Genomic DNA, 26845 nt, shown 5'->3' with positions numbered 1-26845 from the left:
TGGTAGATACATACCAGTTAAATGAACAACCAAAAATGTGTAGCCTAAATTATAATATTTCGTGGACAGACTACGTACATCGAGCATATGACCAATTACACGAGACTTTAGTAAAAAAAAAAAATATTAGTATTATTCAAATTACAGTAACAAATAAACAGGACATCACTACAATTATATTTTATTCTTCTGAAATATAATAAAATAATAAAACAAAAAAGGCCAGGGGTTACATTTGTATAAACCTATGGTACCATTGTAAGAATGAATTGTTTTGCTTTTGTCATTGACTAAATCTAGAGATGTTTGGGAACAGATTTCAATTATTTTATTTTGTGTATGTAAAATTTACCAGAGAAAATAAAGACATTAACTATTAATTAAGTAGGAGTAGGGGAATCTTTTATACACATTGTTTATGAGTGTGACTCTAAAGTAGAGCTAAGTAATTGCATGTTTTACTTCATTAATAACAACGAAATATGTTATATGTTTTTATTCAAATCAAATCAAAGCTACAACACGAGGTTTTAGTTCTGGGTTATCCCAGATTAGCTATATTACGACATCGTGGAACTATCCTTCGTCGCGGAGGGCATATTGCGCATTGATGTAGTCCGCGGAAGGATATGGAATAAAAGATTTGTCACAGTACTCACTTCGTCATTTGTTATGTATTGACATAGGTTAAGTTTGTCAGTAGACAAGGCTGTACCTGGCCAATGTGATTGGAAGGGGAAAGACGAAGCCAAAAATAATTTAGCAGATTAACTGTATTAAGGGACATACATTCAATGGTTTTACTTGTCGTACGGTAAATGTGAATTTGAATCGGTTGCCATGTCCTTGCTGACCCAAGTATTTTCGCTCTGTGACTGAGATTTGATGACCAATGATGAAAATCAAGGATTTTGAATAGATGCGATTTGGATAACATTGAAGAGAATCGCACGAACGTCAATGTTTTCCAAGCAGAGAGAAGTCTTCTGGATAGAACATCTCACCAGAGGACTAGTATGACAGTAAACTGACTGACACGAATTCTATTGAAACTCAGTAGTGTTGCATTTCATAGCTTTTTAGGAAAATATATGGGCCTGTATTTGAGATGTTCTTGCAATAACCTGCGATAATCGGATCATTGCTAGTTGTGATCCGTCAATTCAATTGATATTCTGTTCAGGTAGCATGAAGCTAACGTTAAAGCTAACTAGCTACTGTATATAAGATGCTGTTAGCATGGTTGTTTGCCAGCAACAATGGGCAACATGACGTATGTCACAACATGTCACTCTCTGGTTATGTAGTAGAAGTGTCTGTGGGTGTTTGAAGCTTGCAATCTATTTATCCAGAATACTTGACATCATGTAGAATGTCAAGCAAAGCAGTTTTGAGCTAACTAAATGCACATATTTCTAGGTAGCTAGCCAGTGTATAACGTTAGCAATTGGGGTCAGAAAATGACAGCTGGCAGTAGGGACTGACATTGTGTACTTTAGGATTGTGTCCAGCCATGCATAAAGCTGACTGCATTGTCTGATTGTGGAAATAGTTAAACGTCAAACATTACAGAATCTGTTGTAGTTGGCTTCTGACAGGAAATATTTTGACACTAGCTCCAGTTTTGCAGTCTCAGGCAATATCAAAGGTGGACTGGAATGCACGCTTGTCCTTGTAAAACTGACTTGTATTGTGTAAACGCCACAATCACTAGTTTGCTTGACAGCTAAAGCAACGTTTAGGTGGATACATTGTTGCACCAGGGTTCTGATATCAAAAGAGAGCATCCTTCAACGTGCCTCACTGAAGAAATAACCTTAAGACACCTGACCTAAATTGGACAGTTACTTTGACAATGGAGACGGTTGGAGACTTTGAATACAGCAGAAAGGACTTGGTGGGACATGGGGCTTTCGCTGTGGTGTTCAAAGGAAGGCACAGAAAGGTAACTATCTGGAACATGGAAGGTCTGCATCGCCGTCTTTCCCCATTGCTTTGCTTGCACCCTCCCTCTCCTCTTTTTTTTCTCTATGATGTTATGTGAGAGTAGTGACGTTTATATACATCTAGGTCAGTGGCATTGCACTGCAGTAAATAAAATGGCATAATGGCATCATTTTGTTTAGTTTTCCTTCAACTAACTAGACATAAATATTAGTTACGATAGTGATGCAAAAAATTGCAGTTAAATCCATTCTATCCATTCATAGTATTCACTGTATTCAAATATAACAATGTTATATACATGTTTGATCATGCATGTTATTGTGTTTCATAAGCCTCGATCATGTGATGATGTGGTGCAATCTTGCGTTATGGTCTGGCACTGGGTGCAGAGAGATGCGAGCCGTTCATTCATGAAACGGATGACTCAAACAGCAGTGAATAGCTCGCTGACGTAGCCAGCCAGCCTAGATAAGGTGGAAAAGGAGCATGCCTGCTTGTTTTTCCTCCTTAAGGTCTTCTTTCTCCATCTTCAGATATGATATGAGCAATAATCTACATCTCAATGTAATCCTTTTTTTTTTATATCAACAATGGAATGCGATGATAGTCATCCTGTTTTGTTGCAGGTTTTGTTTTTTTGTTATTAGTTGTCAAACGTTTAAAAACCAAAGCCAGACTGCAACATTTAACACTGAACAAAAATATTGTTGGTGAAATAAGACCCCAGAAATGTTCCAATAGGCACAAAAATAGTATTTATCTCATTCTGTACACACACTTTTTTTTACATCCTTGTTAGTGACCACCTGACAGGTGTGGCATGTCAAGAAGCTAATTAAACAGCATGATCATTACAAATGTGCACCTTGTGCTGGGGACAATAAAAGGCAGCTCAAAAATGTGCAGTTTTGTCACAGAACACTACCACAGATGTCCCAAGTTGAGGGAGCGTGCAATTGGCATGTTGACTGCAGGAATGTCCACCAGAGCTGTTGCCAGAGAATTGAATGTTCATGTCACAACCATAAACCGCCTCCAACGTCGTTTTTTTGAGAATTTAGCAGTACCTACAACCGGCCTCACAACTGCAGACCACTTGTAACCACGCCAGCCCAGGACCTCCACATCATTTTCACCTGCGGAAGTGTCTGAGACCAGCGTGTATGGCATCGTGTGGGCGAGCGGTTTGCTGATGTCATCCTTGTGAACAGAGTGCCCCATGGTGGAGTTATGGTATGGGCAGGCATAAGCTACGGACATTGAACACAATTGGATTTTATTCATGACAATTTGAATGGACAGAGATCCTGAGGCCCATTTTCTGATCCCACACCCCAACCTTTTTTTAAGGTATCTGTGACCAACCGATGCATATCTTTATTTCCAGTTATGTGAAATCCATAGATTAGGGCCTAATGAATTTATTTAAATTGACTGATTTACTTATATGAACTAAGTCAGTAAAATCTTTGACATTGTTGCATGTTTTGTTTATATTTTTGTTCAGTGTAGTAGCCTAGCTAGGACTGTGGCATGTGTCTGTACACTTTCCCTCCACTGTGGACACACGAACGCAGCGCGATTGACTTTCAATTCATTGACGCAAGCGCATCAGGCTGTAATTTCATAAAGTAGATGACTCAACTGTTGTCTAATTTATACTCATTGTGTGTCCTATTGTCCTTTAGTAGTAACTTATACGCGCGTGTGAATCCTTTATCTTGTAACTTTTTGACAACCAAGTTAAAATTCTGTGTGCTCCAGCAATGAACTGTTAGAACCAACACTTGGCATGGACATTTAGCCTACAACAGTTTAAACTTTCGGTCTAGTAGAAGATTAGGTCAGTGGCATTCATGATGATACAGCGCACTGGTTTGTGTGTGTGGGTCTGGGAGAAGGGGTGTGTATTAAGGGGTGTGTGTGTGTGACAATGCACTACCGGTTGGCATGCAGCACGTTGGCAGTGCCTGCTGGGACTTGTAGTGCAGTGCATCGCGGGCGGTATGGAAGCGGGCCGAAATGAATTGACAACCCAAATCACTGAGTGGGCCAGATAGAAATGTGTCATGGACCGGGTTCTGCATGCGGGCTTTGTTTGACACGTGCGTTATAGGGACACCTACAGTATAGTGTCATAGCTGGGTTGTCATGGTAACATCATAGTATTGTACATTTCACTGTTATTGAGGAGCCTGAGCTGGGGTGTAGTTTATGTTCATACTGTACCTAGCCCTATGCGTTTGCCTGTGACCAGAACATAGCAGCTAAATTTAGTATACATTTGAAGCTGTGTATACTAGCAGTGTACTGGTATGTGACCTGATGTCCTTCTTCCAGTCATGTTCTTGAGCTGGTTAAAATGCAAGCACCAATAACATCCCGTTCTGTCTGTCCTCCATCTCCTAGCTTAGGTGGAAATAATCCTATAAATATAAGGCATGCTGATGCAGGGTTATAAATATTCCAATCACATGATGCCAGGTCCACTTTTAACAGGGCTGATGAATTGCCTAATCTTTTAAGCATCCTACTGTAGTTTGAACTAGCCCTGCTGTCACTGTTTAGACCAGGGATGGGCAACTTTTATTGGGTGGGGACCACCAAAAAATCTGAACTCATCATGAGGGGCCACAGTTACTCGCTGGTCTGTGTACCCGCATCTGTAACCCCCCCCCCCAAATTGCCAGCAAACATTTTTGTCCCCCCCTCTTGGTTTGATAGTGGAGAGACAGCAGATAATTCGAACATAATAACAAGTTTAGATAGCTGACTGCAAAACTAATTTAGCAATCAAAACTATTTTAGCTGACATGGGCTAAATGACTGACTGTCAGTGATGTACAGAGCCTTTGGAAAGTATTCAGACCCCTTGACTTTTTCCACATTTTGTTACTTTATGGCCTTATTCTAAAATTGATGAGATTGTTTCCCCCCATTAACTTACACACAATACCCCATAATGACAAAGCAAAAGTAGGTTTTTAGACATTTTTGCAAATTTATGACAAATTAAAAAACTGAAATCACATTCAGACCCTTTACTCAGTACTTTGTTGAAGCACCTTTGTCAGTGATTACAGCATTGAGTCTTCTTGGGGGGGTAGATCAGCTTTAATATTGTAGCTTCCATCAATGTAATTGTCTGCATCACTTTCAATCCCCCATTGTTGTCCTGTTGGAAGGTGAACCTTCACCCCAGTCTGAGGCCCTGAGCGTTCTGGAGCAGGTTTTTATCAAGGATCTCTCTTTACTTTGCTCCGTTCATCTTTGCCTCGATCCTGATTAGACTCAAAGTCCCTGCCGCTGAAAAACATCCCCACACCATGATGCTGCCACCCATGCTTCACCGTCAGGATTGTGCCAGGTTTCCTCCAGACGTGACACTTGGCATTATTGGTTTCATCAGACCAGAGAATCTTGTTTCTCATCGTCTGAGAGTCTTTAGGTGCCTTTTGGCAAACTCCAAGCGGGATGTCATGTGCCTTTTTACAGAGGAGTGGCTTCCGTCTGGCCACTCTACCATAAAGGCCTGATTTGGTGGAGTGCTTCAGAGATGGGAGAACCTTTAAGAAGGACAACCATCTCCACAGAGGAACTCTAGAGCTCTGTCAGAGTGGCCATCAGGTTCTTGGTATCCTCCCTCACCAAGGCCCTTCTCCCCCGATTGCTCTATTTGGCCAGGTGCCAGCTCTAGGAAGAGGCTTGGTGGTTCCAAACTTCTTCCATTTAAGAATAATGGCCACTGTGTTCTTGGGGACCTTTAAATGCTGTAGAACTTTTTTGGTACCCTTCCCCAGATCAGTGCATCGACACAATCCTGCGGACAATTCCTTTGACCTCCATGGCTTGGTTTTTGCTCTGACATGCACTGTCAGCTGTGGGCTCTTATACAGACATTTGTGCCTTTCCAAATCATGTCCAATCAATTGAATTTACCACAGGTGGACTCCAATCAAGTTATATAAACATCTCAAGGATGTTCATTGGAAACAGGATGGACCTGAGCTCAATTTCGAGTGGCAAATGTCAAGGGGTGTGAATACTTTCCGAAGACACTGTACATAACAAGAGAAAATGCTAATGCACATCCAAATTTAGAAATTGCACCTGATGTATTGTAACTTGCAACAGTATAGTTGAGACTCCAAATGAGTTCCTAAATTGAAATTTGAAATTGATCCGAGGGCCTTCATGTGGCCCACTGGCTGCCATTTGCAAATCCCAGATTTTGACATAGGCAAACGCATACGATGTCCCAATTGTCTTTTCTATTCTGGATTTTGTCTTACAGGGTCTAGTGCATTTTAGAATGTAGAATCTGTAGTGAGATCACTCACGTCTGTGAGATCACTCACTACAGGTGCATGTATGAACATCTTTATTCACTATTGTCTGTCACTTTGTCTCCTGTGATCTATTCACTAAGTCCTGCAGCCATGCCGTCACTATTGAGATCGCATATGCGTTTGCCTGTTGTCTTTTCTTTGTGGGTTTTGTCTACACAGTGTAGTCATGGCGGCAGAGCCTAGTGGTTAAGAGCGTTGGGGCAGTAGCTGAAAAGTTGCGGGTTCAAATCCTGAGCACAAATTATTATCTACAATGACGGCCTACCCCGGGCCAAACTCGGACGATGCTGGGCCAATTGTGTGCCGCCCTATGGGACTCCCAATCACGACCGGTTGTGATACAGCCTGGAATCAGGGTCTGTAGTGACGCCTCTAGCACTGAGATGCAGTGCCTTAGGCCGTTGCGTCACTCGGGAGCCTCATCGGGCTATACCTGCTGAAAGGGGCTAACAATAGATTTATTTGGATTGTTCTGGTTCAACGTCAGCAATAGTTTTGGCAGTTTTGCTTTAAACAATCGGTGTATATGGTAATTTTAAGATAAAGGGTAAAGTTGATAATGCCATAGCTAATTTGTGTAAACGATAAATATTGATGTATTACTAGCTCAAACTTTGAATCTGCAAAAACAACAAGTTAATTAGTAGGTGATTGTGATTTAGTCAGCTCAGACAGATCCAGCTAAGAGAGGCCCAGCTCATGAGCTCCATCAGCAGAAGATTTTAATTTAGAGTGTAAAATGTATGTTTGTGCATCGTATCGCATCAAACTGAATGACATCAATTAATTCTCTAGTCAAACCGAATCGCACCAAATCATTTCAAACTAAAACATATTGTTCCCGTATCGGAGCCCATGTGTCTAGATGTGTATCGAATCGCCTTGAAAGGGAGAAATGCCCATCCCTATGTTGCTGACATTAAAGGCTTCCACATGTTTTTGTTCGGCTGGCACCTAATAGTTGCTCACATACTCCCTTAAAAGACCTTCACTTGAAAAACATGAAAAAAAACAGCAATAGTCCATCTTGAGGCACCGTAGCCATTATGCACTTCCTCAAAATAATGTAAGATCACTAAAGAAATTGGCAGAGGAGATCTTGGTTGTGCAATTTTACATCTAACTAATAAAAAAATGTCAAATGGAAAGTGCTTACTTTTCCCTTCAGTCTCTCTGACTGTCTCTGTGTCATCATAGCAGGAGCCTGGTCATTAACTTGATTTGGTGCAAACAATACCCACCACCCTCTGCTCAGCATTACACCATAGGCCGATGGGGTGATTCTATTGTACAGGGTTTCTGTTTGCTGCACTGCCTCGGTATATGTCACGGTTGGCTGGGGCATACTGTCACGTGCTGCCTCCCTGTGCTACTACCAGTAGAACCCTGTCTAGTGGCAGATCCAATTGCAACACAGAATTAAAACCTCTCCTATTAACCTAGATTCGTTTGGAAAGCAGCAGCCCTTTTTATTCATAGAATTCCTCTTGGAAAGTCTTACAATGCACCATCCATTCCACCTAGCCTAATAATGTAGGCTAGTTGTGGTCATTGTCCAAGCTCAGTGTCTCTGTAGCTCAAGGGCAAATAAATCAAGCATTTTGTGTCATGTGAGCTTGAATAGTGATTTTTTTTAAATAAGCTACTCCGTCACACTAAGGGCTCATGTGAATGAAGAAAGCATGGAAACGGTCTCTAAACTTGAGTAGGAAAAAGGTATCTCGCTTAGGTTTTAGTGGAAGTGGGCTACCTCGCATGATAACTCAGTGTTCTAGTATTCTTTTGACTGTTTTGTCATTCAGTGTCACAGAGGCCTATCTGATTGAAACCCGAGAAACCTGTGTTGATTTAATGTCTAAGTTGTTCTCTTCCCCCCCCATCTCTCTCTCAAACAATGATGCACAGTGCACACAAAGCAATTAAAGGCCAGCTGGCCTAGGCTTTACACACACATGTGAGTGATGGGGGAACTAAACACATCTAAAGGGATTTGAACTAATTGTTCTTTATTTCTCTCCTTGCTCCATCTGCAGAAGATGGATTGGGAGGTGGCCGTCAAGAGCATTAACAAGAAGAACCTCTCCAAGTCCCAGATCCTGCTTGGCAAGGAAATCAAAATCCTCAAGGTGAGTAGTATGCTTAACCTAATTGCTTGTCATTTATCTTGGAAACGTATTTAAATAATTAGTTGACATCGATCCTCCATCAGTCAGCAGGTTTGATTGAAAGGGCCTTGACTTCCTTGTTATAAATGTAAATAGAAGCCAGTCGTCATGTCAACAGTACAGTAGCTAATGCATCACTAATGTGCTTCTTTCTTCATTACTTTTCCCAGGAACTTCAACATGAGAACATTGTGGCACTTTACGATGTCCAGGTAAGTCCTTATCTGGTTTTCCATTGAAGTAAGGTCGAGCTTAGCTGATTGCAGGCAGACTGGGTGTGTCTACTGCATTTGAGTTAGCCTAACTTCACTAAAGCTGCGTGCTGACCGCCTCCAGTTCACTCTGGTGCTTTTTACGATGACCGCTCTTCGATTCAACTAGCCATTCTCTTCAACAGTGCTCAATTAGACCTACATGGCTAGAATCCAATTATTTTATTCATTATAACCAGCCAAATGGGACAGTGCATGGGCAGTGCAGTGCAACTGTACACAAGCAGAACACTCACGATCACCAGTGAGACAGACAGACACATAATGAGTTGCCAAGCTCCTGAGTAGACCTTTTCTCTGTTTGCCCGGTCCATGCGGAGCTGGCTGCAGATTACCAGAGCAGAAGTATGTGTGTAATGTTAGTGGACATTCATGTGTAAACCATTAACTCCGATAAGACTTCTGACTGGTGGTCCAAGGCTGTGACCACTGATTGACTGGTGGAGCTTCTCAGTCACATGACACCACATGACTGGCTATGGTTACTCCAGCATCACGCCCATCACCTCTGCTGGTGGTCAATCAGCACACACCGCTGACAGTCCTCAGTGACGGGGCCAGGGGGCAGGGTCGTCCACTTCAAGGTGGGTGACAAAATGGCTGCCACCAAAGGTCAGGTTTTAGTCTAACTCACCATGACCTTACTTCATGGTGACTACTGGACCTGTAGCTTTGGTTCACCATGGAAATCACTGAGAGCTGTCTGTAAAAGAGCAGGAAATCAGCTTAGCTCAGTCCGAGAGCTCTCTGTGTGCGTGGGTTTTATTGTTCACTCCAAGGTTAGCAGGGAGTCCTATGAGTCACTCTGCGTTCTCTGTTTATAAAAAGCCTTTCCAGTAGGGTTCCAGCCATTAGGGAGAGATGGAAAGAGCTGTAAAGAGAGAGAGAGTTGAAGTCATGATCAAGCAGCGCTGCCCACATGGTGAGGCACTTTCTTTGTTTACGTAAGCCTCCCACCGGGACCCTGCTGCTCTACCCATCCGGCCCTCCTCCCTTCATCCCTCTATCCGCACCCCTGATGTGATCACCACTTAGTCAGACCTTTCATTATACTAATGTAGCGTGTGATGTATAATGTGTTTGAAAAGCCCCTTATCAATACTGAATGGACTGAATGGATGGAAGTAGGTTAAACCCACTAATACAGGCACTAGGTGCCAATATCTTTTCATACCCCTTATGATTACGGTTATGATTGGGGGTCAGGGAGTCTGATCATAGATAACTACTTGACCAAGAGTATGTGGACACGTTCTCGTCGAACATCTCATTCAAAAGTCATGGGCATTAAAATGGAGTTGGTCCCCTCCTTTGCTGCATAGCAGCCTCTACTCTTCTGGGAATGCATTCCACTAGATGTTAGAATATTGCTGCGGGGACTTGCTTCCATTCAGCCACAACAGCATTAGTGAGGTTGGGCACTATTGTTGGGCTATTTAGGGCTGGCTCGCAGACCAGGTTTCCAATTAATCTCAAAGGTATTTGATGGGGTTGAGGTCAGGGCTCTGTGCAGGCCAGTCAAGTTCTTCCACACTGATCTTGACAAATCATTTCTATATTGTCATGCTGAAACAGGAAAGGGCCTTCCTCAAACTGTTGCCACAAAGTTTGAAGCACATAATCGTCTAGAATGTCATTGTATACTGTTGTGTTAAGATATCCATTTTTACTGGAAATAAGGGGCCTAGCCCGACCCATGGAAAAACAATCCCAGACCATTATTCCTCCTCCACCAAACTTTACAGTTGGCACTATGCATTCGAACAGGTAGAGTTCTCCAAACCCAAGCATTCTCCAAACCCAGATTCCTTTGTCGGACTGCCAGATGGTGAAGCGTGATTCATCACTCCAGAGAATGTGTTTCCACTGCTCCAGAGTCAAATGGTGGTGAGTTTTTCACCACTCCAGCCACATTTGGCATTGCGCATGGTGATGTTAGGCTTGTGTGTGGCTGCTCGGCCATGGAAACCCATTTTGTTAAGCTCCTGGAGAACAGTTCTTGTGCTGACGTTGTTTCTAGAGGCAGTTAGAAACTGCACTACTTGCTTCAGCACCCGGCTGTCCCGTTCTGTGAGCTTGTGTGGCCTATCACTTATCGGCTGAGTCGTTGTTGCGCCTAGAGGTTTCCACTTAAAAAAATACAGCACTTACAGTTGACCGTGGCAGCTCTAGCAGGGCAGAAATTTAACAGACTTGTTGGGAAGGTGGCATCCTATGACAGTGCCATGTTGAGTCGCTGAGCTCTTCAGTAAGGCCATTGTACTGCAAATGTTTGGCTATGGAGATTGCGTTTGTTGTATGCTCGGTTGTATACACCTGTCAGCATCGGGTGTAGCTGAAATAACAGAATCCACTAATTTGAAGGGATGTCCACATAATTTTGTGTATATATACTGGATGTGGTTAGGGGAGTGGGCAAGTTCTACCTGGAATTGAGTAGGAATGCCATAGAACACTAACCATAATTGAAGACACTGGTTTGGGCTTTGTGTGTAGTGTCTTAGTCAGTCTTTCTCTCCCCTCTCTTCTCCTCTCCCCCCATTGGCAGTACCCTCCCTGGGCCATCTCTCCCCTCTGCAGCTGTCACTTTTGGCACACAGGCAGTGGGGCTTAGAGATGCCGTCTGAAAGGGAAGAGAGGAGAGACTGCAGCTTTGGCGTTTTAGAGGGAGACAAAGATAGTGTTGCAGTGTTATTGATGGGTGTTAGGCCTCCAAACGCTCTCTCTCTTTCTAGGGTTTCTTTTCACTCTGTCTCTCTTTCTATTGCACTCTCTCATTTCTCTCCTTTGTTTTGTTCCCCTGGTCATGGTTCCCCCTCTCCAGTCACCAGTTACAATCTTGGCCTTTCTGTATGTCTGTCTGGTGTTATGTTTATTCCACTCTCTGACCATCTGAATGTGCAGCCTGACCGTAATGGAGAAGTGTGGGAGAACACTGGCTCCTGGCTTTGTGACTGCGGGGTTTCTCTCTCCCTGTCATTCTTCCCTCTTTTCCTTCCTCCCCTTTTTTTTCTCTCTCGCTCTCTTTCTCTCTCTCTCTCCCTCCTGTCTCTCTCTCTGTGTGGGTCTCTGCCCAGCCTCTTCAGCTGTTCTGGCTTGCACTACATGCACCGGGTCACTCAGTTTACCCAGAGAGTTGTAAATGATAGGGCTTGTGCAACAACCACCAGACAGAGTTACAGCATTGTCCTGGCGGGGGCATTGGGGCACCATCCCCCTCCCTCTGACTGACAAGGAAAATAGTTGCCATTGTCGGCAAGGTCGCTGTTGTGAGACAAATACCTAAGACAGCTGCCACCCTATCTTTCCAATAGAAGATAGCAGGTGCTCATGCATCTTTGCCCTCATTCCTGTGGATGTTTATGGAGCCCCGGTTAAAGGTGCAATATGCATAAATCGCTCCACCATTTCATCTCAAACGCAGTAAAAAATAATAATTCAATAACCAAAAATAATGTATTTTAAACTGTTTGAAGCTGGTGTTCAAAACCAATAGTCAAAGATGCAAAATGTAACTCAACAATAGGAAACATAGAACACACAGAACCGATTATACAGCTTCCTAGACTTGCTTTTGAGTGACAGATCTATAACTCACATTTCTATGTGAATTTGGTATGGTTGCCCAAAACATTAAATATTGTAGCTTTAACATTTAGCAATGCCTAGCACGGGGGTAGGCAACTAGATTCAGCCATAGGCTGATTTTTTTTGTGTGGGGGGGCAGAACATAATTATATTAATTTGACACTGCAAATTGACCACAACTAAGCCCAAAAAGAGATTGTATTTGAAAATAACAATTTCATACCTTATTTGAATTGAGACACGATCACATATTTATTTGTGGGAATACTTTGGAACAGGTATTTTTTTATTTGCGGGAATAATTGGGACTTCTGCAATTTATATATATTTTTGGCTGAATTCCTGGTATTGCTGAATAAAAATAAATAAAAATGTTTTTGTCCAAATAGTAAAATAACAAAAACTAGACCTGACATCTGGATTCAGATATAGGCCTAGATATTAGCCTTTCCTTACTCCTACTCTTCAGTCTTAGTTGAGGTGGAGGGCCGCTAGTGGTTATCGATGCCACACCCCTGAAAGGCCAATTAAGCAAGTGTGGTCTGTTTACAGTCGACAGTCATTAGTTGAGGGTAGGAGGACTGTCACTGTGTGTTTGTAAGAGTGTGAGGTGGTGCCTGGTTTAGAGAAGGCTGCTTGAAAGGCCTGCTTCACGGTAAAGGGCTCCTTTAGATCTAAATGTTGGCAAAACATATAGCCTATAGACCATCATTTATGTAGTATACAGTATACCCTATGAGGGCTATGCAAAGACCTCCTCACTCTCTCACTCACACACACACACACACACACACACACACACACACAGAGCAATCACTAACACACACACACACACACACACAACAATCATTAGTACACACACACACGTGCTCTCACACAATCACACTGTTGCTATTCCTGGTCTTCTGGACTACACCACTGTGTGCTAATACCTCAGTGACACATTAGTGTGAATGTTGTCTCTAACCATGCACTGACTAGTTTCACACACATTCTTTGTGAACCCCTGTGTGTGTGAGATTTCCGACTGTTTTTATCTCCTTCTGCACGTATTGGAAGTCTGAAACCAACGTCTGATAAATGACTCAATATAACTCATTAATTAGAGTGTTTTCAGAAAGGAGTCATGTTTATAAAGCCAGTATAGGAGTAGGGCTGGGTGACGGGAAGGTTTCAGAGCTTATTCTGATCCTGAGGTGTTCTGCTCATTAGGCTTCTGTCATAATAACAGGCCTATGCAACACTAGCTAAGATACGTCTGTCCCTGCTCTTCCTTATGGAGCTATTAGCATTAAGCGGGAGGGAGGCAGCAGTGTGATGCAGGGAACAGTAATCACAGAGTCTCTCTCCAGGCTGACACAGCCCAGACTGTACAGCATGGCTCGGTACATACCTGCTATTTCATTAAAGGTTCACTGCAGAGAGTGTGTGTAAGTGGTAGACCCATAAGGCATTGAAATGGATTCGAGACTATCTTGAATTGGCATCTTTGACACTAGCCTGGTACACAGCCCACACTGATTCACCAGACATGAAACTGGAGAGGTTGACCAATAAGAGGCACAACGAAAATAGAAAGAAGTAGGTCTACAGGTTAATTTGCATTATTTTTGTTAGTCATCATAAATAAAAATGTATCACACGCGCACAGCATACAGAGCCTAGTTTGAGGAGTGGAATAGCCTACAACCTGTCAGTCAGCAAGAGAGTAGCTCCTCAAAAAGACTGCAGGCTACTGGAGTGAAACCTGCTTTTGTCAGCCCAGTCATTGTGCAACAAAAAACAAACGCTAAATGCAATCGCGTGTTAACTTTGGTGCCAAGATTAAAAAGGATCTATTTTTATTTCTTAATCTCAACTGGTAAACCGTGCCTCCCATTCGGATGGATGCCTGTCGACCGTTGACTATCAGACGTGACCCACCACTTTGCAATGTCAGCTTGAGGCAGTGTAATTGTTTACTTTACTTCAAATAATGTGGCATATCTTACCTTGCTTCAAAGTAGCTTTGTGAAAATCCATCCACAGAAACGTGGTGGCAATTATTTTCTAAAGACTTCCTCATGCCATTAATCAGCATTTCTCTCCTCTTGTATTGGTTTTCATATCAACTTTCTTTCGTTGTCCAGAAGCACAATCTTAGTCATATTAGCAACCCATCATAGTAGTTGCTATTAGATGTTCATCTCTGTCACATATGGAACTGCTCGCATTAGGTGTGCTGTTTACAACTGTGTCTTCCCCATAATGCATTTTGGTAAATGTTTGAAAATGACATTATTAGCTGCTTCATTACAGGAGTTGCATGTTGAATACTAAGCTATAGTCTTTTGACTGGAAGAAGATAGGCTTGATATATATATGTTCTATTAAGCTCTCAATGAAAAATGTCTGGTCCTTGTATGCATGCATAGTTTTGGAGGAAGAGGTGACGCGAGAGGTTTCACTCTCACCAAAATCTCTTCAAAATAAGTCCAATGGGTTTCTATGGGGTTTTTGGGGCCTAAGCTTGTCTTCTTGCCTTGGGACGATTACCATTGTTAGGGCGGAAACATTAGCATCTCGTCATTTATATACAGATCTCTGATAGTATTTTCTGTCGGTCACTTCATTTTACTGTTTGGATTATTATTTATTTTTACTGGTTAATGAGGGTCAGTTAGTGAGCAGTTAAATTGACCAACATGTGCATCCCCAGAAAGAAGAGAGGCAGGGTAGGAGGCGGGTTTGATTATGAAGTTGAAGAGTCATGCGTCTGTGAGGCAGTCCCGTGGTGGAAGCTTTCAAAACCTCTTCTGAACTCTGGTAGAACACTGTGTGTGTGAGTGAGAGAGAACCACACGGGGAGGGGGGGGGGGCTGACTTGATAAAATAAGGGGTGGGCTCTGGGCAGTAGAACTTGTTGGCGCACATGGGAGATTTCAGGAATCCTGTCGGTCTTCCTAGAAAACTAACTGTCTGCCCCTCTCTATTCCATCATCTGGCTTTTCTTTACAGCCTGTTAAATGGCTTAGAACATTCTCCCTACTGCAGCAGTTAGCAACTCCCTCCCAGCACACTCAAATCTCCCACACACATACTGCTTTTACATAAGATTAATGGTATTTAGTGTGTAAAACAAAGTGGGCAATGTTTAAGACCACCTTACAAACAAGCCCCTTTTTACCACAGTCTTGCCTTTATACCTCCCGTGCGCATGCCAGGGATGAGTGGTATTAGTGGTGCGGAGATCTTGGTGGGCATCTATTTTCAGAAATCCAATGAGAATATACACCATCAAAAGGAAATCCTTTATTATTTTCTTTAGGCAGGTCCTAAGAAACATTATAAGACTAATAACATCTATTTTCTAAGGAATAGAATAGCTATTTTGAGTTTAATTAGGCCAATGTTAGTGGTCTGTGCACCCATGGCTGAGCCATCCAAATGAAATCAGTAGTTTGTTATTTTGTTCAGTTAAAATGAAAAGACACACTTACCCGATCAGTCACAGACATATATTTTATATTAAGAAAAATATAATGGAATATAAATTAATAAAATATTCTTCCCACACAGCTTAGATCATGGGAACATGTGGAACCATATTGTTGGAACCATACCATGTTCATATTTCAGAACCTATGCAGGCTTTTGGAGTTGGCTATACGCGATTGAGCAAAATAATAGGCCTACTCTTGATTTAGGCAATATCATTGCATGCTAAATGTTTCTGATCAGTGATCGATGCGTAAACAAATAGATGAGCTGACCACCTCTCCTTATTTTCCCATCCACAAACCAATTAACCAAATAGCCTATATTAATGAAGATTCAATGACACTAAATCACATTGATTGATTATCAGACAAGCCAGTGAAGTCGCAGATTTTTGGTTGGGAGTAGGCCTAGGATACTAAGCGACTAAGTGGATTAGTTTTCTCTTCACTCGCAAACTAGATATGATGGCAAAATGTTGTAATAAATGAGCCAACTAGACAAGATGATGATGATGAGCAGCATTCACCTCAACTTAGAAGACATTTCCCTAGCCTAATTGTAGCCTAACCAATATCCAAACGAAGGTTCAGTCTGACATAGATGAATCTATGTCAGACATCTAGCAAGATGAGCCCCCACACTTGTCTCAAATCAGAGCGATGACGCTGTCCCAATCAAAATGGTGCTGAAATCATCATCTAGTTGACCACACGCAGGTAGGCTATTGCTTGAAATATATATTTCAAGGATGACTTTGGGAGTTTCGGTAAGCAACCATTTGATACATGCCTTCAGATGCATTAGCCTACTTCATTCCAGTATTTTCATCATTCAGTCATATTTATTCCCACTGTCATTATTTCTGGATCCATCCCATTGTGGTTAAGAAAACAGTGTGCTTAGTGGTGGGCTATGCCAAGAGATGGGTTAGATGCCTTGCAAAGTTTAGAGGAGGATGGTAACAGTGCGCTGCCTAGCAAGAGTTTAAGAGCGTAGTGTGTGCCAATGCCGCCTCAGCATTATGACTACGTTTTATACTAAGCCTTAGGCAGAACTTTACCGAGATGTTTTTTATTTATTTTCTTTAACCCATATTTTACCAGGTAAGTTGACTGAGAACACATTCTCATTTACAGCAACTAGGTCGTTTGGCTTTGATACCGGTAATACCTTTCAGATCTAATGAAAAGGTGGGGAAAAGTTGACGGGACGGTAAACTATAGTACTGTAGTTTGTGTGCTTTGTTCTCCCTAAGTGAGGAGAAATAACACACAAACATGTATGTTTGGTTCTGTATGCACCAAGCAAGGAGGAAGTTTTGTGCTAGAGGCATCTAATTTCATTAGTCAATATTTTCCTGACATTCTTTATTGTACAGTACTGTCTTTTCTATACTCCTCTGCCTTGTTTTGGCCTAAGGAGAGGGAAGAGGAGCAGGATACCGCTTGTTAGTTGGCCTAATTTCTGGATACTCGTGACCTAAAACGGTGATTTCATAGAGAGACATTGCCAGGTTGTATCCGATGTGATGCCTTTGCAGGACATTAGGTTCTCCCACAGGGACAGTCTGTGCCCTTCCACTGTGACTAGATCACCTGTGTGTGTCTGTTGTGCACATGTGTGATGAAAACACCAACGGGTCCCGTGCCACCACTAACAAAGCAATATGTCCCCTGCTGCCCTAAGGGTTCACCCAGTTTCAAGTTATAATCATCATAGCATGCGTCATATCACCACAGTGTCTGTCATAGGGTGTGACACATATGTATCTAGCGTGCAGTAATATTAGACTAGGCTAGATACTTGGTTCTCAGAATGCTCTTTGCGTAACAGATGCGTTCCGGGTGGATTTCCAGTCCACATATGGAACCCTATTCTCTAGTCTTCAGCAATTTTAAACTGAGCCAAGCTGGCCCCCTCCCATCTCTTCTCCCTCTGTTACCCCCCCCCCCCCCCCCCTTATTCTTATGTAGCCCAGCACTCATGGAGTCAGTCGTGTGACGCAACAAGCTCCTGCACGATTGACTCCACCGACACACTGAGAATACGTTGTTGTTTTGGCCCGGCTCTAGAGTGGCTGGCATTCTAAAAATGTCTGAGGTGGAAAATGCTTGGGGGATGTTTTGAGTTTCCCTCAAGACAGCAACATTTCTTCGAGCTGATGTAGTACACTTCCTTCCAGTGTTTCCTAGAAGAGCATCGATCAAAGCTTGTTTGTGGCATAACTCTGGCTGGATCGCCTGGTGACTCAGTGGTTTTCCATCTAGCAAGTGGATGGGAATAGAAGGATTGTGAAATGCTTTTATAAGTGGAATATGACTGCCTGTGCGTGTCGGGCTGCTGATGTTAGATAGCAGGAAGCAGAATTGACTGCCTGTGCGTGTCGGGCTGCTGATGTTAGATAGCAGGAAGCAGAATTGACTGCCTGTGCGTGTCGGGCTGCTGATGTTAGATAGCAGGAAGCAGAATTGACTGCCTGTGCGTGTCGGGCTGCTGATGTTAGATAGCAGGAAGCGGAATTGACTGCCTGTGCGTGTCGGGCTGCTGATGTTAGATAGCAGGAAGCGGAATTGACTGCCTGTGCGTGTCGGGCTGCTGATGTTAGATAGCAGGAAGCGGAATTGACTGCCTGTGCGTGTCGGGCTGCTGATGTTAGATAGCAGGAAGCGGAATTGACTGCCTGTGCGTGTCGGGCTGCTGATGTTAGATAGCAGGAAGCGGAATTGACTGCCTGTGCGTGTCGGGCTGCTGATGTTAGATAGCAGGAAGCGGAATTGACTGCCTGTGCGTGTCGGGCTGCTGATGTTAGATAGCAGGAAGCGGAATTGACTGCCTGTGCGTGTCGGGCTGCTGATGTTAGATAGCAGGAAGCGGAATTGACTGCCTGTGCGTGTCGGGCTGCTGATGTTAGATGGCAGGAAGCGGAATTGACTGCCTGTGCGTGTCGGGCTGCTGATGTTAGATGGCAGGAAGCGGAATTGACTGCCTGTGCGTGTCGGGCTGCTGATGTTAGATAGCAGGAAGCGGAATTGTTTGTGCTGCTGTTTTTGTTTTGGCGTATCCCTTTTGAGGAAGGAGGGTTATGTAGAATAACCCTGTTGGCAGGTTTTGTATGTTTCCAAAGTCCAATTCTTTAACAGATAGTGTTTTGAGTAACATTACATTCTGACTCATTGGGTGTCTCCTAAAATGTTGACAATAGCAACAGCTGTAACCAACCACTGCCTTAGAAAATACAGAGTGTCACTTAGTCTAGATTTGCACCATGGAAGAAGTTTTGGACTCTATTGTAGGATAGATTTTATGGTGGCATAGACGGTTCATTTTCAACCTACTGAGGGCTGGAGATTAAAGGGGGTGAGGCTGTCCTATATTTGTACCTATCACATATGTTACCCTCCTCCTCCAGGACAGTGTACAGCCTGGCCAACTCCCTTCTTTCCTTTCCTCCTATTCTTCCTCTCCCAGCCCCCCCCCCCCCCCCCCCCCCCATCAACCAGTATAGTGCAGGGGCTGAAAACAGCTAGTCCCCAGGCCAATACTAGCCACCACACACACACACACACACACACACACCCCGACCGATCAGAGCAGATAATGGTGGTGGGGTCTCCCCTCCCCCATTGCTACAACCCAATAGCAACATCCTTGAAATCCATGTTCCTAGTATCCACAGCCATGAGCCAAGGGGATTGGTCAGGGAGGAAGGGGCCCAGCCAATAAGCCTGGTGCAGGCTGACAGGTCAGCTGACAGGAAAAAGCTGAAGTGGAATTAATGGATGGCTGGTTTTCAGAGCGAAGGCAGTGGTTTTTGCTCTCCAACTGGAGACCTTGGCTGAGAGATGATTAGAACCAGAGTAATGCAGTCCAATAACTGACTAGTATGGCTGTTGGTAGTCTGAGACCCTTTGATTTGTTAGTATGGCACACAGAAAATAATGACGTTAAATTGTTTTGAACTCATACACTGGTTAGAGATTAAAGAAGCCTTTCATGTGACAGGCTATTTCCTTCACCGAGAATCAATCATGGAAAGGGGTTTGCATGGTCTTGTCACAAGGAACACTTCTGGATCTAATCATAGATAGCCTACTTAGAATGGCGCTGAAGGGATTGGAAAATGTGTGACGACAGTTGTTTTTTTTATGGTTGTTGTTAACTTCATGCACATGGCAAGCTGCTCGATCTGCCACATGATGCAGTACCCTCAACCTGACACCCCACACACACACACACACACACACACACACACACACACACACACACACGCACAGTCCTCCAAATACATGTGAGCTAGCTTGCTTGCTTAACCTGGAGGCCTGATTTTGTGTTACTTGGCTCCTGTCCAGCATCTTCTTAGCTCCTCCATCACCATGTTGGCAAGGTGTCCCATATATCTGTTACATTGCCCAGTTCCCTTGAACCCAATAGCCCCGAACACACACACACACACACACACACCAACAATCTCAGCTTGACCCTGCTGTGTAATGAACTCCATTCATTTCCCTTCAAGAATGTAGACTGTAGCATGACACAGCTTTGAGGTGAGGGGTTCACTAAGGATGGCACCTTTTCTTTGAGGTGTGCCAATTTGCTCTTAAACCCATGTCAGTCGTACAGTGTGAGATGAAGGATGAGGGTGTCAATGTGTCTGTAGATTGAAGCCAGCTACTCTACTGTACGGATCTAATCCAGATCAGTTATGTGCTATGGGTTTCAGTTCATGCTTGGTGGCAAGGGAATCCTATTCTCTGTACTGTACACATGATCCATCTGTACAGTATGTAGACTATATCTGTCTATCTGTACATACATGTCAGTCTGTTTGATGAAGCTGGTCCTCTACAGTAGTGGATGTGACAGGTGTTGTGAGAGATCACTCTAACCCATGTTGTTTTTCTCCTCTCATTCAGGAAACTCCCAACTCTGTGTTCCTGGTCATGGAGGTAGGTGGTGTCACACTGTCAGAATGCAACCTCTTCTGCTGAGCTGCCTATAAGCTGCCAGGGTCTCTATCTTTGTGTTGATACCTCTCCCCTCTCTAACTGCTCACTCTCTCTCCATGTGCCCATGGTCATTTCCTCAGTCCTATGAGAGGCTGCAAACCCAGTGTGCTTCTGTCCTCGCTCTGCCTCTCCTCTCTCCTTCCCCTTCTTTCTCTCTCTCCCCCCTCCCTCTCATTGCTCAAGGCCACAAAATTCCACAAACTGCCTGAAGGAAGAAAAAAAAACTGTCTGCCACCTTAAGTAGCCCTCAAAAAACATACCTGTACACTCACACCCCGCTTTCGAGGAATACTGTTATCCAAGAACAAACTGTGTTTGTTTGCCTTATATTTAGCCCTGAAATACTTATTCTGCCCTTCTCATATTCAAGCTGTTATTAAGGTAACTGGCTGTGCAAGGTGTCTTGGGACCCTGGTACCTGTTACCGTGGCCTGCCTGGGGTGTTCTAGATGGTTGTGGTACACAGGGCTGTTATTCTGAGAGCCACGCTGACATTAAGGAGGCAGGGTCTCCTGTCACAAGAGAAGAAACAGACATAAATCTGGCTTTGTAGCCTCTGAGCACCATTCAACCTTGGTCGTATAGATAAAAGGCTGCTTAATCAATACTAGGCTAGCATGAATACTAATCTGGCTGGTGTTTGCCAGACTGCCTGTTTTTCTTAGTAAGAAAGGCTTGTCTTACTCAATGGTTAGAGGGAGCAGATGACTTATTAAGCAGTCACTTATTAAGCAATCAGCGCGCAGGGCTCACACTCCAGTCTTTTGGCAGCGGTTGGAACACATTAAAAATAATACTGTTTTAAGGGAAACAATGCCCTTTTAGCTGCAACATTGACTCTCAGTATGAAGCAAAGCAGTCTTTTTATTTGAACAAACATTATTTGTGTGCAGTGTACGTCATAAATGATTGTCCTCACACAGAACTTAATCGGATAGATTCACTAGAATAGAATTATGGGCCCTTAACCATTCATGGCATCCCAAACTTTACAGCAATCAATGTGGACACCCCCATAATAGTAAAATATATTGTTACCCTACAATTCTGTGGTTATGGCGGACCCCTAAGAATGTGTTATTGAAACCCTGCTCAATGCCTCTGCTGCTTGCAATAAAAGGATGGACATACACACAGAGCATCCATCTTCCCGTGTCTCATGTCAATAAGGATCTGAGCTGTAATTAATTTTCCTGTTCAAAGGGTAAACAACATGGTGTGGTAATAAACTGAACTGGAGTCAGATCCTACCAGTCACTGTGATAAGGCAGAAGCTCTTTAAGGCCAGATCAAACCAATGCTTTGGTCAGAGGAAGCTTCGGTAACCAACAGGATTTAATTGGTGTTCTCACTGTGGTAGACTACATCTAATTTGCTGAGTAGAGTGTTGGAGGCTATTTTGTAAATTACATCACCGAAGTTAAGGGTCGGTAGGATAGTCCATTTTACGAGGGTATGTTAGCAGCATGAGTAAAGGATGCTTTGTTACGAAATTGGAAGCCGATTCTAGATTTAATTTTGGATTGGAGATGCTTAATGTGAGTCTGGAAGAAGAGTTTACAGTCTAACCAAAACCTAGGTATATGTAGATGTCCAAATTAGAGGTCGACCGATTAATCGGAATGGCCGATTTAATTAGGGCCTATTTCAAGTTTTCATAACAATCGGAAATGGGTATTTTTGAACACCGATTTGGCCGACTATAAAAAAATATGATTTATTATTCATTCAAACAGCACTTTCGTGCGTTTTGCCAGCAGCTCTTTGCTGTGCTTCAAGTATTGCACTGTTTATGACTTCAAGCCCATCAACTCCCGAGATTAGGCTGGTGTAACCGATGTGAAACGACTAGCTAGCTAGCGGGGTGCGCGCTAATAGCGTTTCAAACGTCACTCGCTCTGAGACTTGGAGTAGTTTTTCCCCTTGCTCTGCATGGTTAACGCTGCTTCGAGGGTGGCTGTTGTCGATGTGTTCCTGGGCGAGGAGAGGGACGGAAGCTATACTGTTACACTGGCAATACTAAAGTGCCTTTAAGAACATCCAATAGTCAAAGGTATATGAAATACAAATGGTATAAAGAAAAATAGTCCTATAATAACTACAACCTAAAACTTCTTACCTGGGAATATTGACGACTCATGTTAAAAGGAACCACCAGCTTTCATATGTTCTCATGTTCTGAGCAAGGAACTTAAACGTTAGCTTTCTTACATTTACTTTCTTTTCCAAAACTTTTTGCATTATTTAAACCAAATTGAACATGTTTCATTATTTATTTGAGGCTAAATTGATTTTATTGATGTATTCTATTAAGTTAAATAAGTGTTCATTCAGTATTGTTGTAATTGTCATTATTACAAATAAATTTAAAAAATCGTCAGATTAATCGGTATCTGCTTTTTTTGGTCCTCCAATAATCGGTATCGGCGTTGATCATAATCGTAATCGGTCGACCTCTAGTACACATATTCTAAGTCAGAACCGTCCAGAGTACTGATGCTAGACAAGGGTGCGGGCAGCGATCGGTTGAAGAGCATGCATTTAGTTTTACTTGCATTTAAGAGCAGTTGGAGGCCACGGAAGGAGAGTTGCATGGCATTGAAGCTCGTCTTGAGGTTTGTTAACAGTGTCCAAAGAAGGGCCAGAAGTATACAGAATGGTGTCGTCTGCGTAGAGGTGGATCAGAGACTCACCAGCAGCAAGAGCGACATCATTGATGTATTCAGAGAAAAGAGTCGGCCTTAGAATTGAACCGTGTGGCACCTCCATAGACTTCCAGAGGTACGGACACACTGAACTCTATCTGAGAAGTAGTTGGTGAACCATGCGAGGCAGTCATTTGAGAAACCCAGGCTGTTGAGTCTGCCAATAAGAATGTGGTGATTGACAGAGTCAAAAGCCTTGGTCAGGTTGATGAATACGGCTGCACAGTATTGTCTTTTTATCGATGGCGGTTCTGATATCGTTTAGAACCTTGAGCGTGGCTGAGGTGCACCCATGATCAGCTCGGAAACCAGAATGAATAGCGGAGAAGGTACGGTGGGATTCGAAATGGTCGGTGATCTGTTTGTTAACTTGGCTTTCAAAGACTTTAGAAAGTAAGGGCAGGATGGATATAGGTCTGTAACAGTTTGGGTCTAGAGTGTCTCCCCCTTTGAAGAGGGGGATGACCGTGGCAACTTTCCAGTCTTTAGGGATCTCAGACGATACGAAAGAGAGGTTGTAACAGGCTAGTAATAAGGGTTGCAACAATTGCGGTGGATAATTTTAAAAAGAGAGGGTCCAGATTGTCTAGCCCGGCTGATTTGTAGGGGCCCAGATTTTGAAGCTCTTTCAGAAGAACATCAGCTATCTGGATTTGGGTAAAGGAGAAATTAGGGAGGCTTGGGCACATTGCAGTGGGGGGTGCAGAGCTGTTGACAGGGGTAGGAGTAGCCAGGTGGGAAGCATGGCCAGCCGTAGAAAAATACTTATTGAAATGATCAATTATCGTAGATTTATCAGTGGTGATTTTTTCCTAGCCTCAGAGCAGTGGGCAGCTGGGAGGAGGGGCTCTTATTCTCCATGGACTTTACAGTGTCCCAGAACATTTTGTAGTTTGTGCTATTTCTGTTTGTGTATATTGGTTCCTAACTTCCCTAAAAAGTTGCAAATCGCGGGGGCTGTTCGATGCTAATGCAGTACGCCACAGGATGTTTTTGTGCTGTTCAAGGGCAGTCAGTTCTGGAGTGAACCAAGGGCTATAGTTGTTCTTAGTTCTACATTCTTTGAATAGGGCATGCTTGTTTAAGATGGTGAGGAAAGCACTTTTAAAGAATGACCAGTCATCCTCTACTGACGGAGTGAGGTTAATAGCCTTCCAGGATACTCTGCAGGCTATATCTGCAGTAGATTGCAACTCCACCCCTGTTGGCAGTTCTATCTTGGTGGAAAATGTTGTAGTTGGGGATGGAAATGTCAGAATTTTTGGTGGCTTTCTTAAGCCAGGTTTCAGACATGGCTAGGACATCAGGGTTGGTGGAGTGTGCTAAAGCAGTGAATAAAACAAACTTAGGGAGGAGGCTTCTAATGTTAACATGCATGAAACCAAAGCTTTTACTGTTACGGTTAAACTAACTAAACTGGAAAATGGCGGACAGACGGGGTAGATGCTAGCATAAATTAGCCTAACCTTAGCTCCCCTCTGTTTCTCTACTTTTCTCTTCCCTGCTCCCTTGCACATTTTCTCTAACTCTCTCATTCTTTTTCTTGGACTACTCTCCCTCACACTCTGTCCTTCCTGCTCTCTGTGTTGACTAATGCCAGGATTAACAGAGATTGTCAGTACTGATAACAGCACAGCCATTCATCAGATTTTAATTGATAAGACCCTTCATTATCTGGGCTTTGTGGTCGCACACAAACAAAAAACACATACACACACACACACACAGCTTGATACTGCTAATCTGTGTTGTTCTTACACAGCCTGCTAATAAAATGGTTTTGTTTGTATTGTTCCACCCCACAGTACTGCAACGGTGGCGATCTGGCTGACTATCTGCAAGGTAAGCATCACACTAATCTCAACAGACATTATTCATCAAAACAGAATAACTAGCGGTGGAGAGGAGTGTGGGTACTTTTGTGTCTCTATCTGCCGTCTGTCTGTGTGTGTGTTGTGTGTTCCCAATGCAAGGGAATGTTGTGTGTAGGAGCCAACACAGTGATATGACACAATGGGTTCCTTCTTTAGCACCAAGGTCAGCATAGCTGAGTCTCAAAGGTCACTCCTCTCTCATAATGCTTCCCAAGAAAGCACCAAGCACTGAACGTCTTAATAGGATGCTGCTTGTGGAGGTCTGCATGGTATATCGTTGATTTTATTGGCTCTCACATCACCTCAAGGCACGGTACAGTGTCTGTACCTCTCTCTTCTAGCGCGCACAGTCACACTTTCCCCCTTTCTGTTGCGGTCTCTATTTCTCACTCTCACTCTCACACTCACTCAAATATTGTCCAATAATCGGTATCGGCGTTGAAAAATCATAATCGGTCGACCTCTAGTACACATATAATATAATACCCCGTATTGTCACACAACCATGTTATTTGATTAATTACACAACTTTGCTGCGTTTAGAAGAAGTTGTCACAGTTGTACTTTAGAGAGTGTTGTTAAATCCCTGATTTAATGTGTGTAAGCATGGTTAGATTGACACAAGATCCATTGTGATCATAATGGTTTGGTTTACTCTTTAGAGACCCAGGAATCCTCTAAGCTAGCAGCTCACTGGATTAGCTAATGTTATTGTTTCACTGCAACCAGTACATGCAGGACCAGACACACTCCACTGCCCGACCTCTTATGCTAACTACAGTAATCTTCACTGTTAATACTTTTATTACTTAGGCTGCTAATGTTCAAACAATTACTACTCTAATCGGTTGTGCTTGCATAGAAGATGTAGACTACTTGCAGAATAAGCCATTTGTACGGGTTGCTTTCCCTTGGATTCTGTGTGCAGTTGTGGTGACGGAGCTCTCCCAATGCATCCTGATGTAGAAGTTTTAATGCATTTCTCTCATTGATATAGGTGCATCCAAATCACTTCAATGTAAGCTGAGGCAATCCGTAATGCAATACATTAGGGAGATGGAGATATTGAGTGTGTATAACTGCTGGAAAATGTTTGGTATGGGTCCCATGTGGCTCAGTTGGTTGCGCATGGTGCTTGCAATGCCAGAGTTGTGGGTTTCGTTTCCCACAGGGGGAACGTATGAAAATGGATGTACTCACTAATGTTGCTCAGGATAAGAATGTCTGCTAAATGACTAAAATCTCAATCTGAAAATGTAATGATTGGTGTGAGTGAAACATTAGTCTGTGAAATAGTTGTAAAAAGTTGTCTCTATGGCCTCAAGACTAGTGCATAGTGGGTGGATAATGTCCTTTATAGAGTTTCCGTGCATTATGGGTATTGTAGTTTTGTATGAATAAAAATATGCTGATAGCCAGTGTGGGTGTAGTAGTCTTTTACCACTACATCCCTGGT

At 43.1% G+C, this 26845-nt stretch overlaps 1 protein-coding gene across 2 annotated transcripts in view; it reads left to right on the top strand.

Annotated features, from left to right (window-relative positions):
• Window positions 1-594: 594 nt before the first annotated feature.
• LOC109905810 (serine/threonine-protein kinase ULK2) overlaps window positions 595-26845 on the top strand; it is a 43940-nt gene continuing 17689 nt past the window's right edge. For both annotated transcript variants that reach the window (XM_020503432.2, XM_020503431.2), the window contains exons 1-5: window positions 595-1945; window positions 8330-8422; window positions 8632-8673; window positions 20718-20750; window positions 25321-25357. In XM_020503432.2, coding sequence (XP_020359021.1) covers window positions 1856-1945; window positions 8330-8422; window positions 8632-8673; window positions 20718-20750; window positions 25321-25357 — 295 coding nt within the window. In that variant the 5' untranslated portion in view covers window positions 595-1855. The remainder of the gene's footprint in view (window positions 1946-8329; window positions 8423-8631; window positions 8674-20717; window positions 20751-25320; window positions 25358-26845) is intronic.

This window comes from Oncorhynchus kisutch, linkage group LG15 (assembly GCF_002021735.2).
Source record: "Oncorhynchus kisutch isolate 150728-3 linkage group LG15, Okis_V2, whole genome shotgun sequence".
Taxonomy (NCBI): Eukaryota; Metazoa; Chordata; class Actinopteri; order Salmoniformes; family Salmonidae; genus Oncorhynchus; species Oncorhynchus kisutch.
This window is presented reverse-complemented; position numbering and strand designations above follow the sequence as displayed.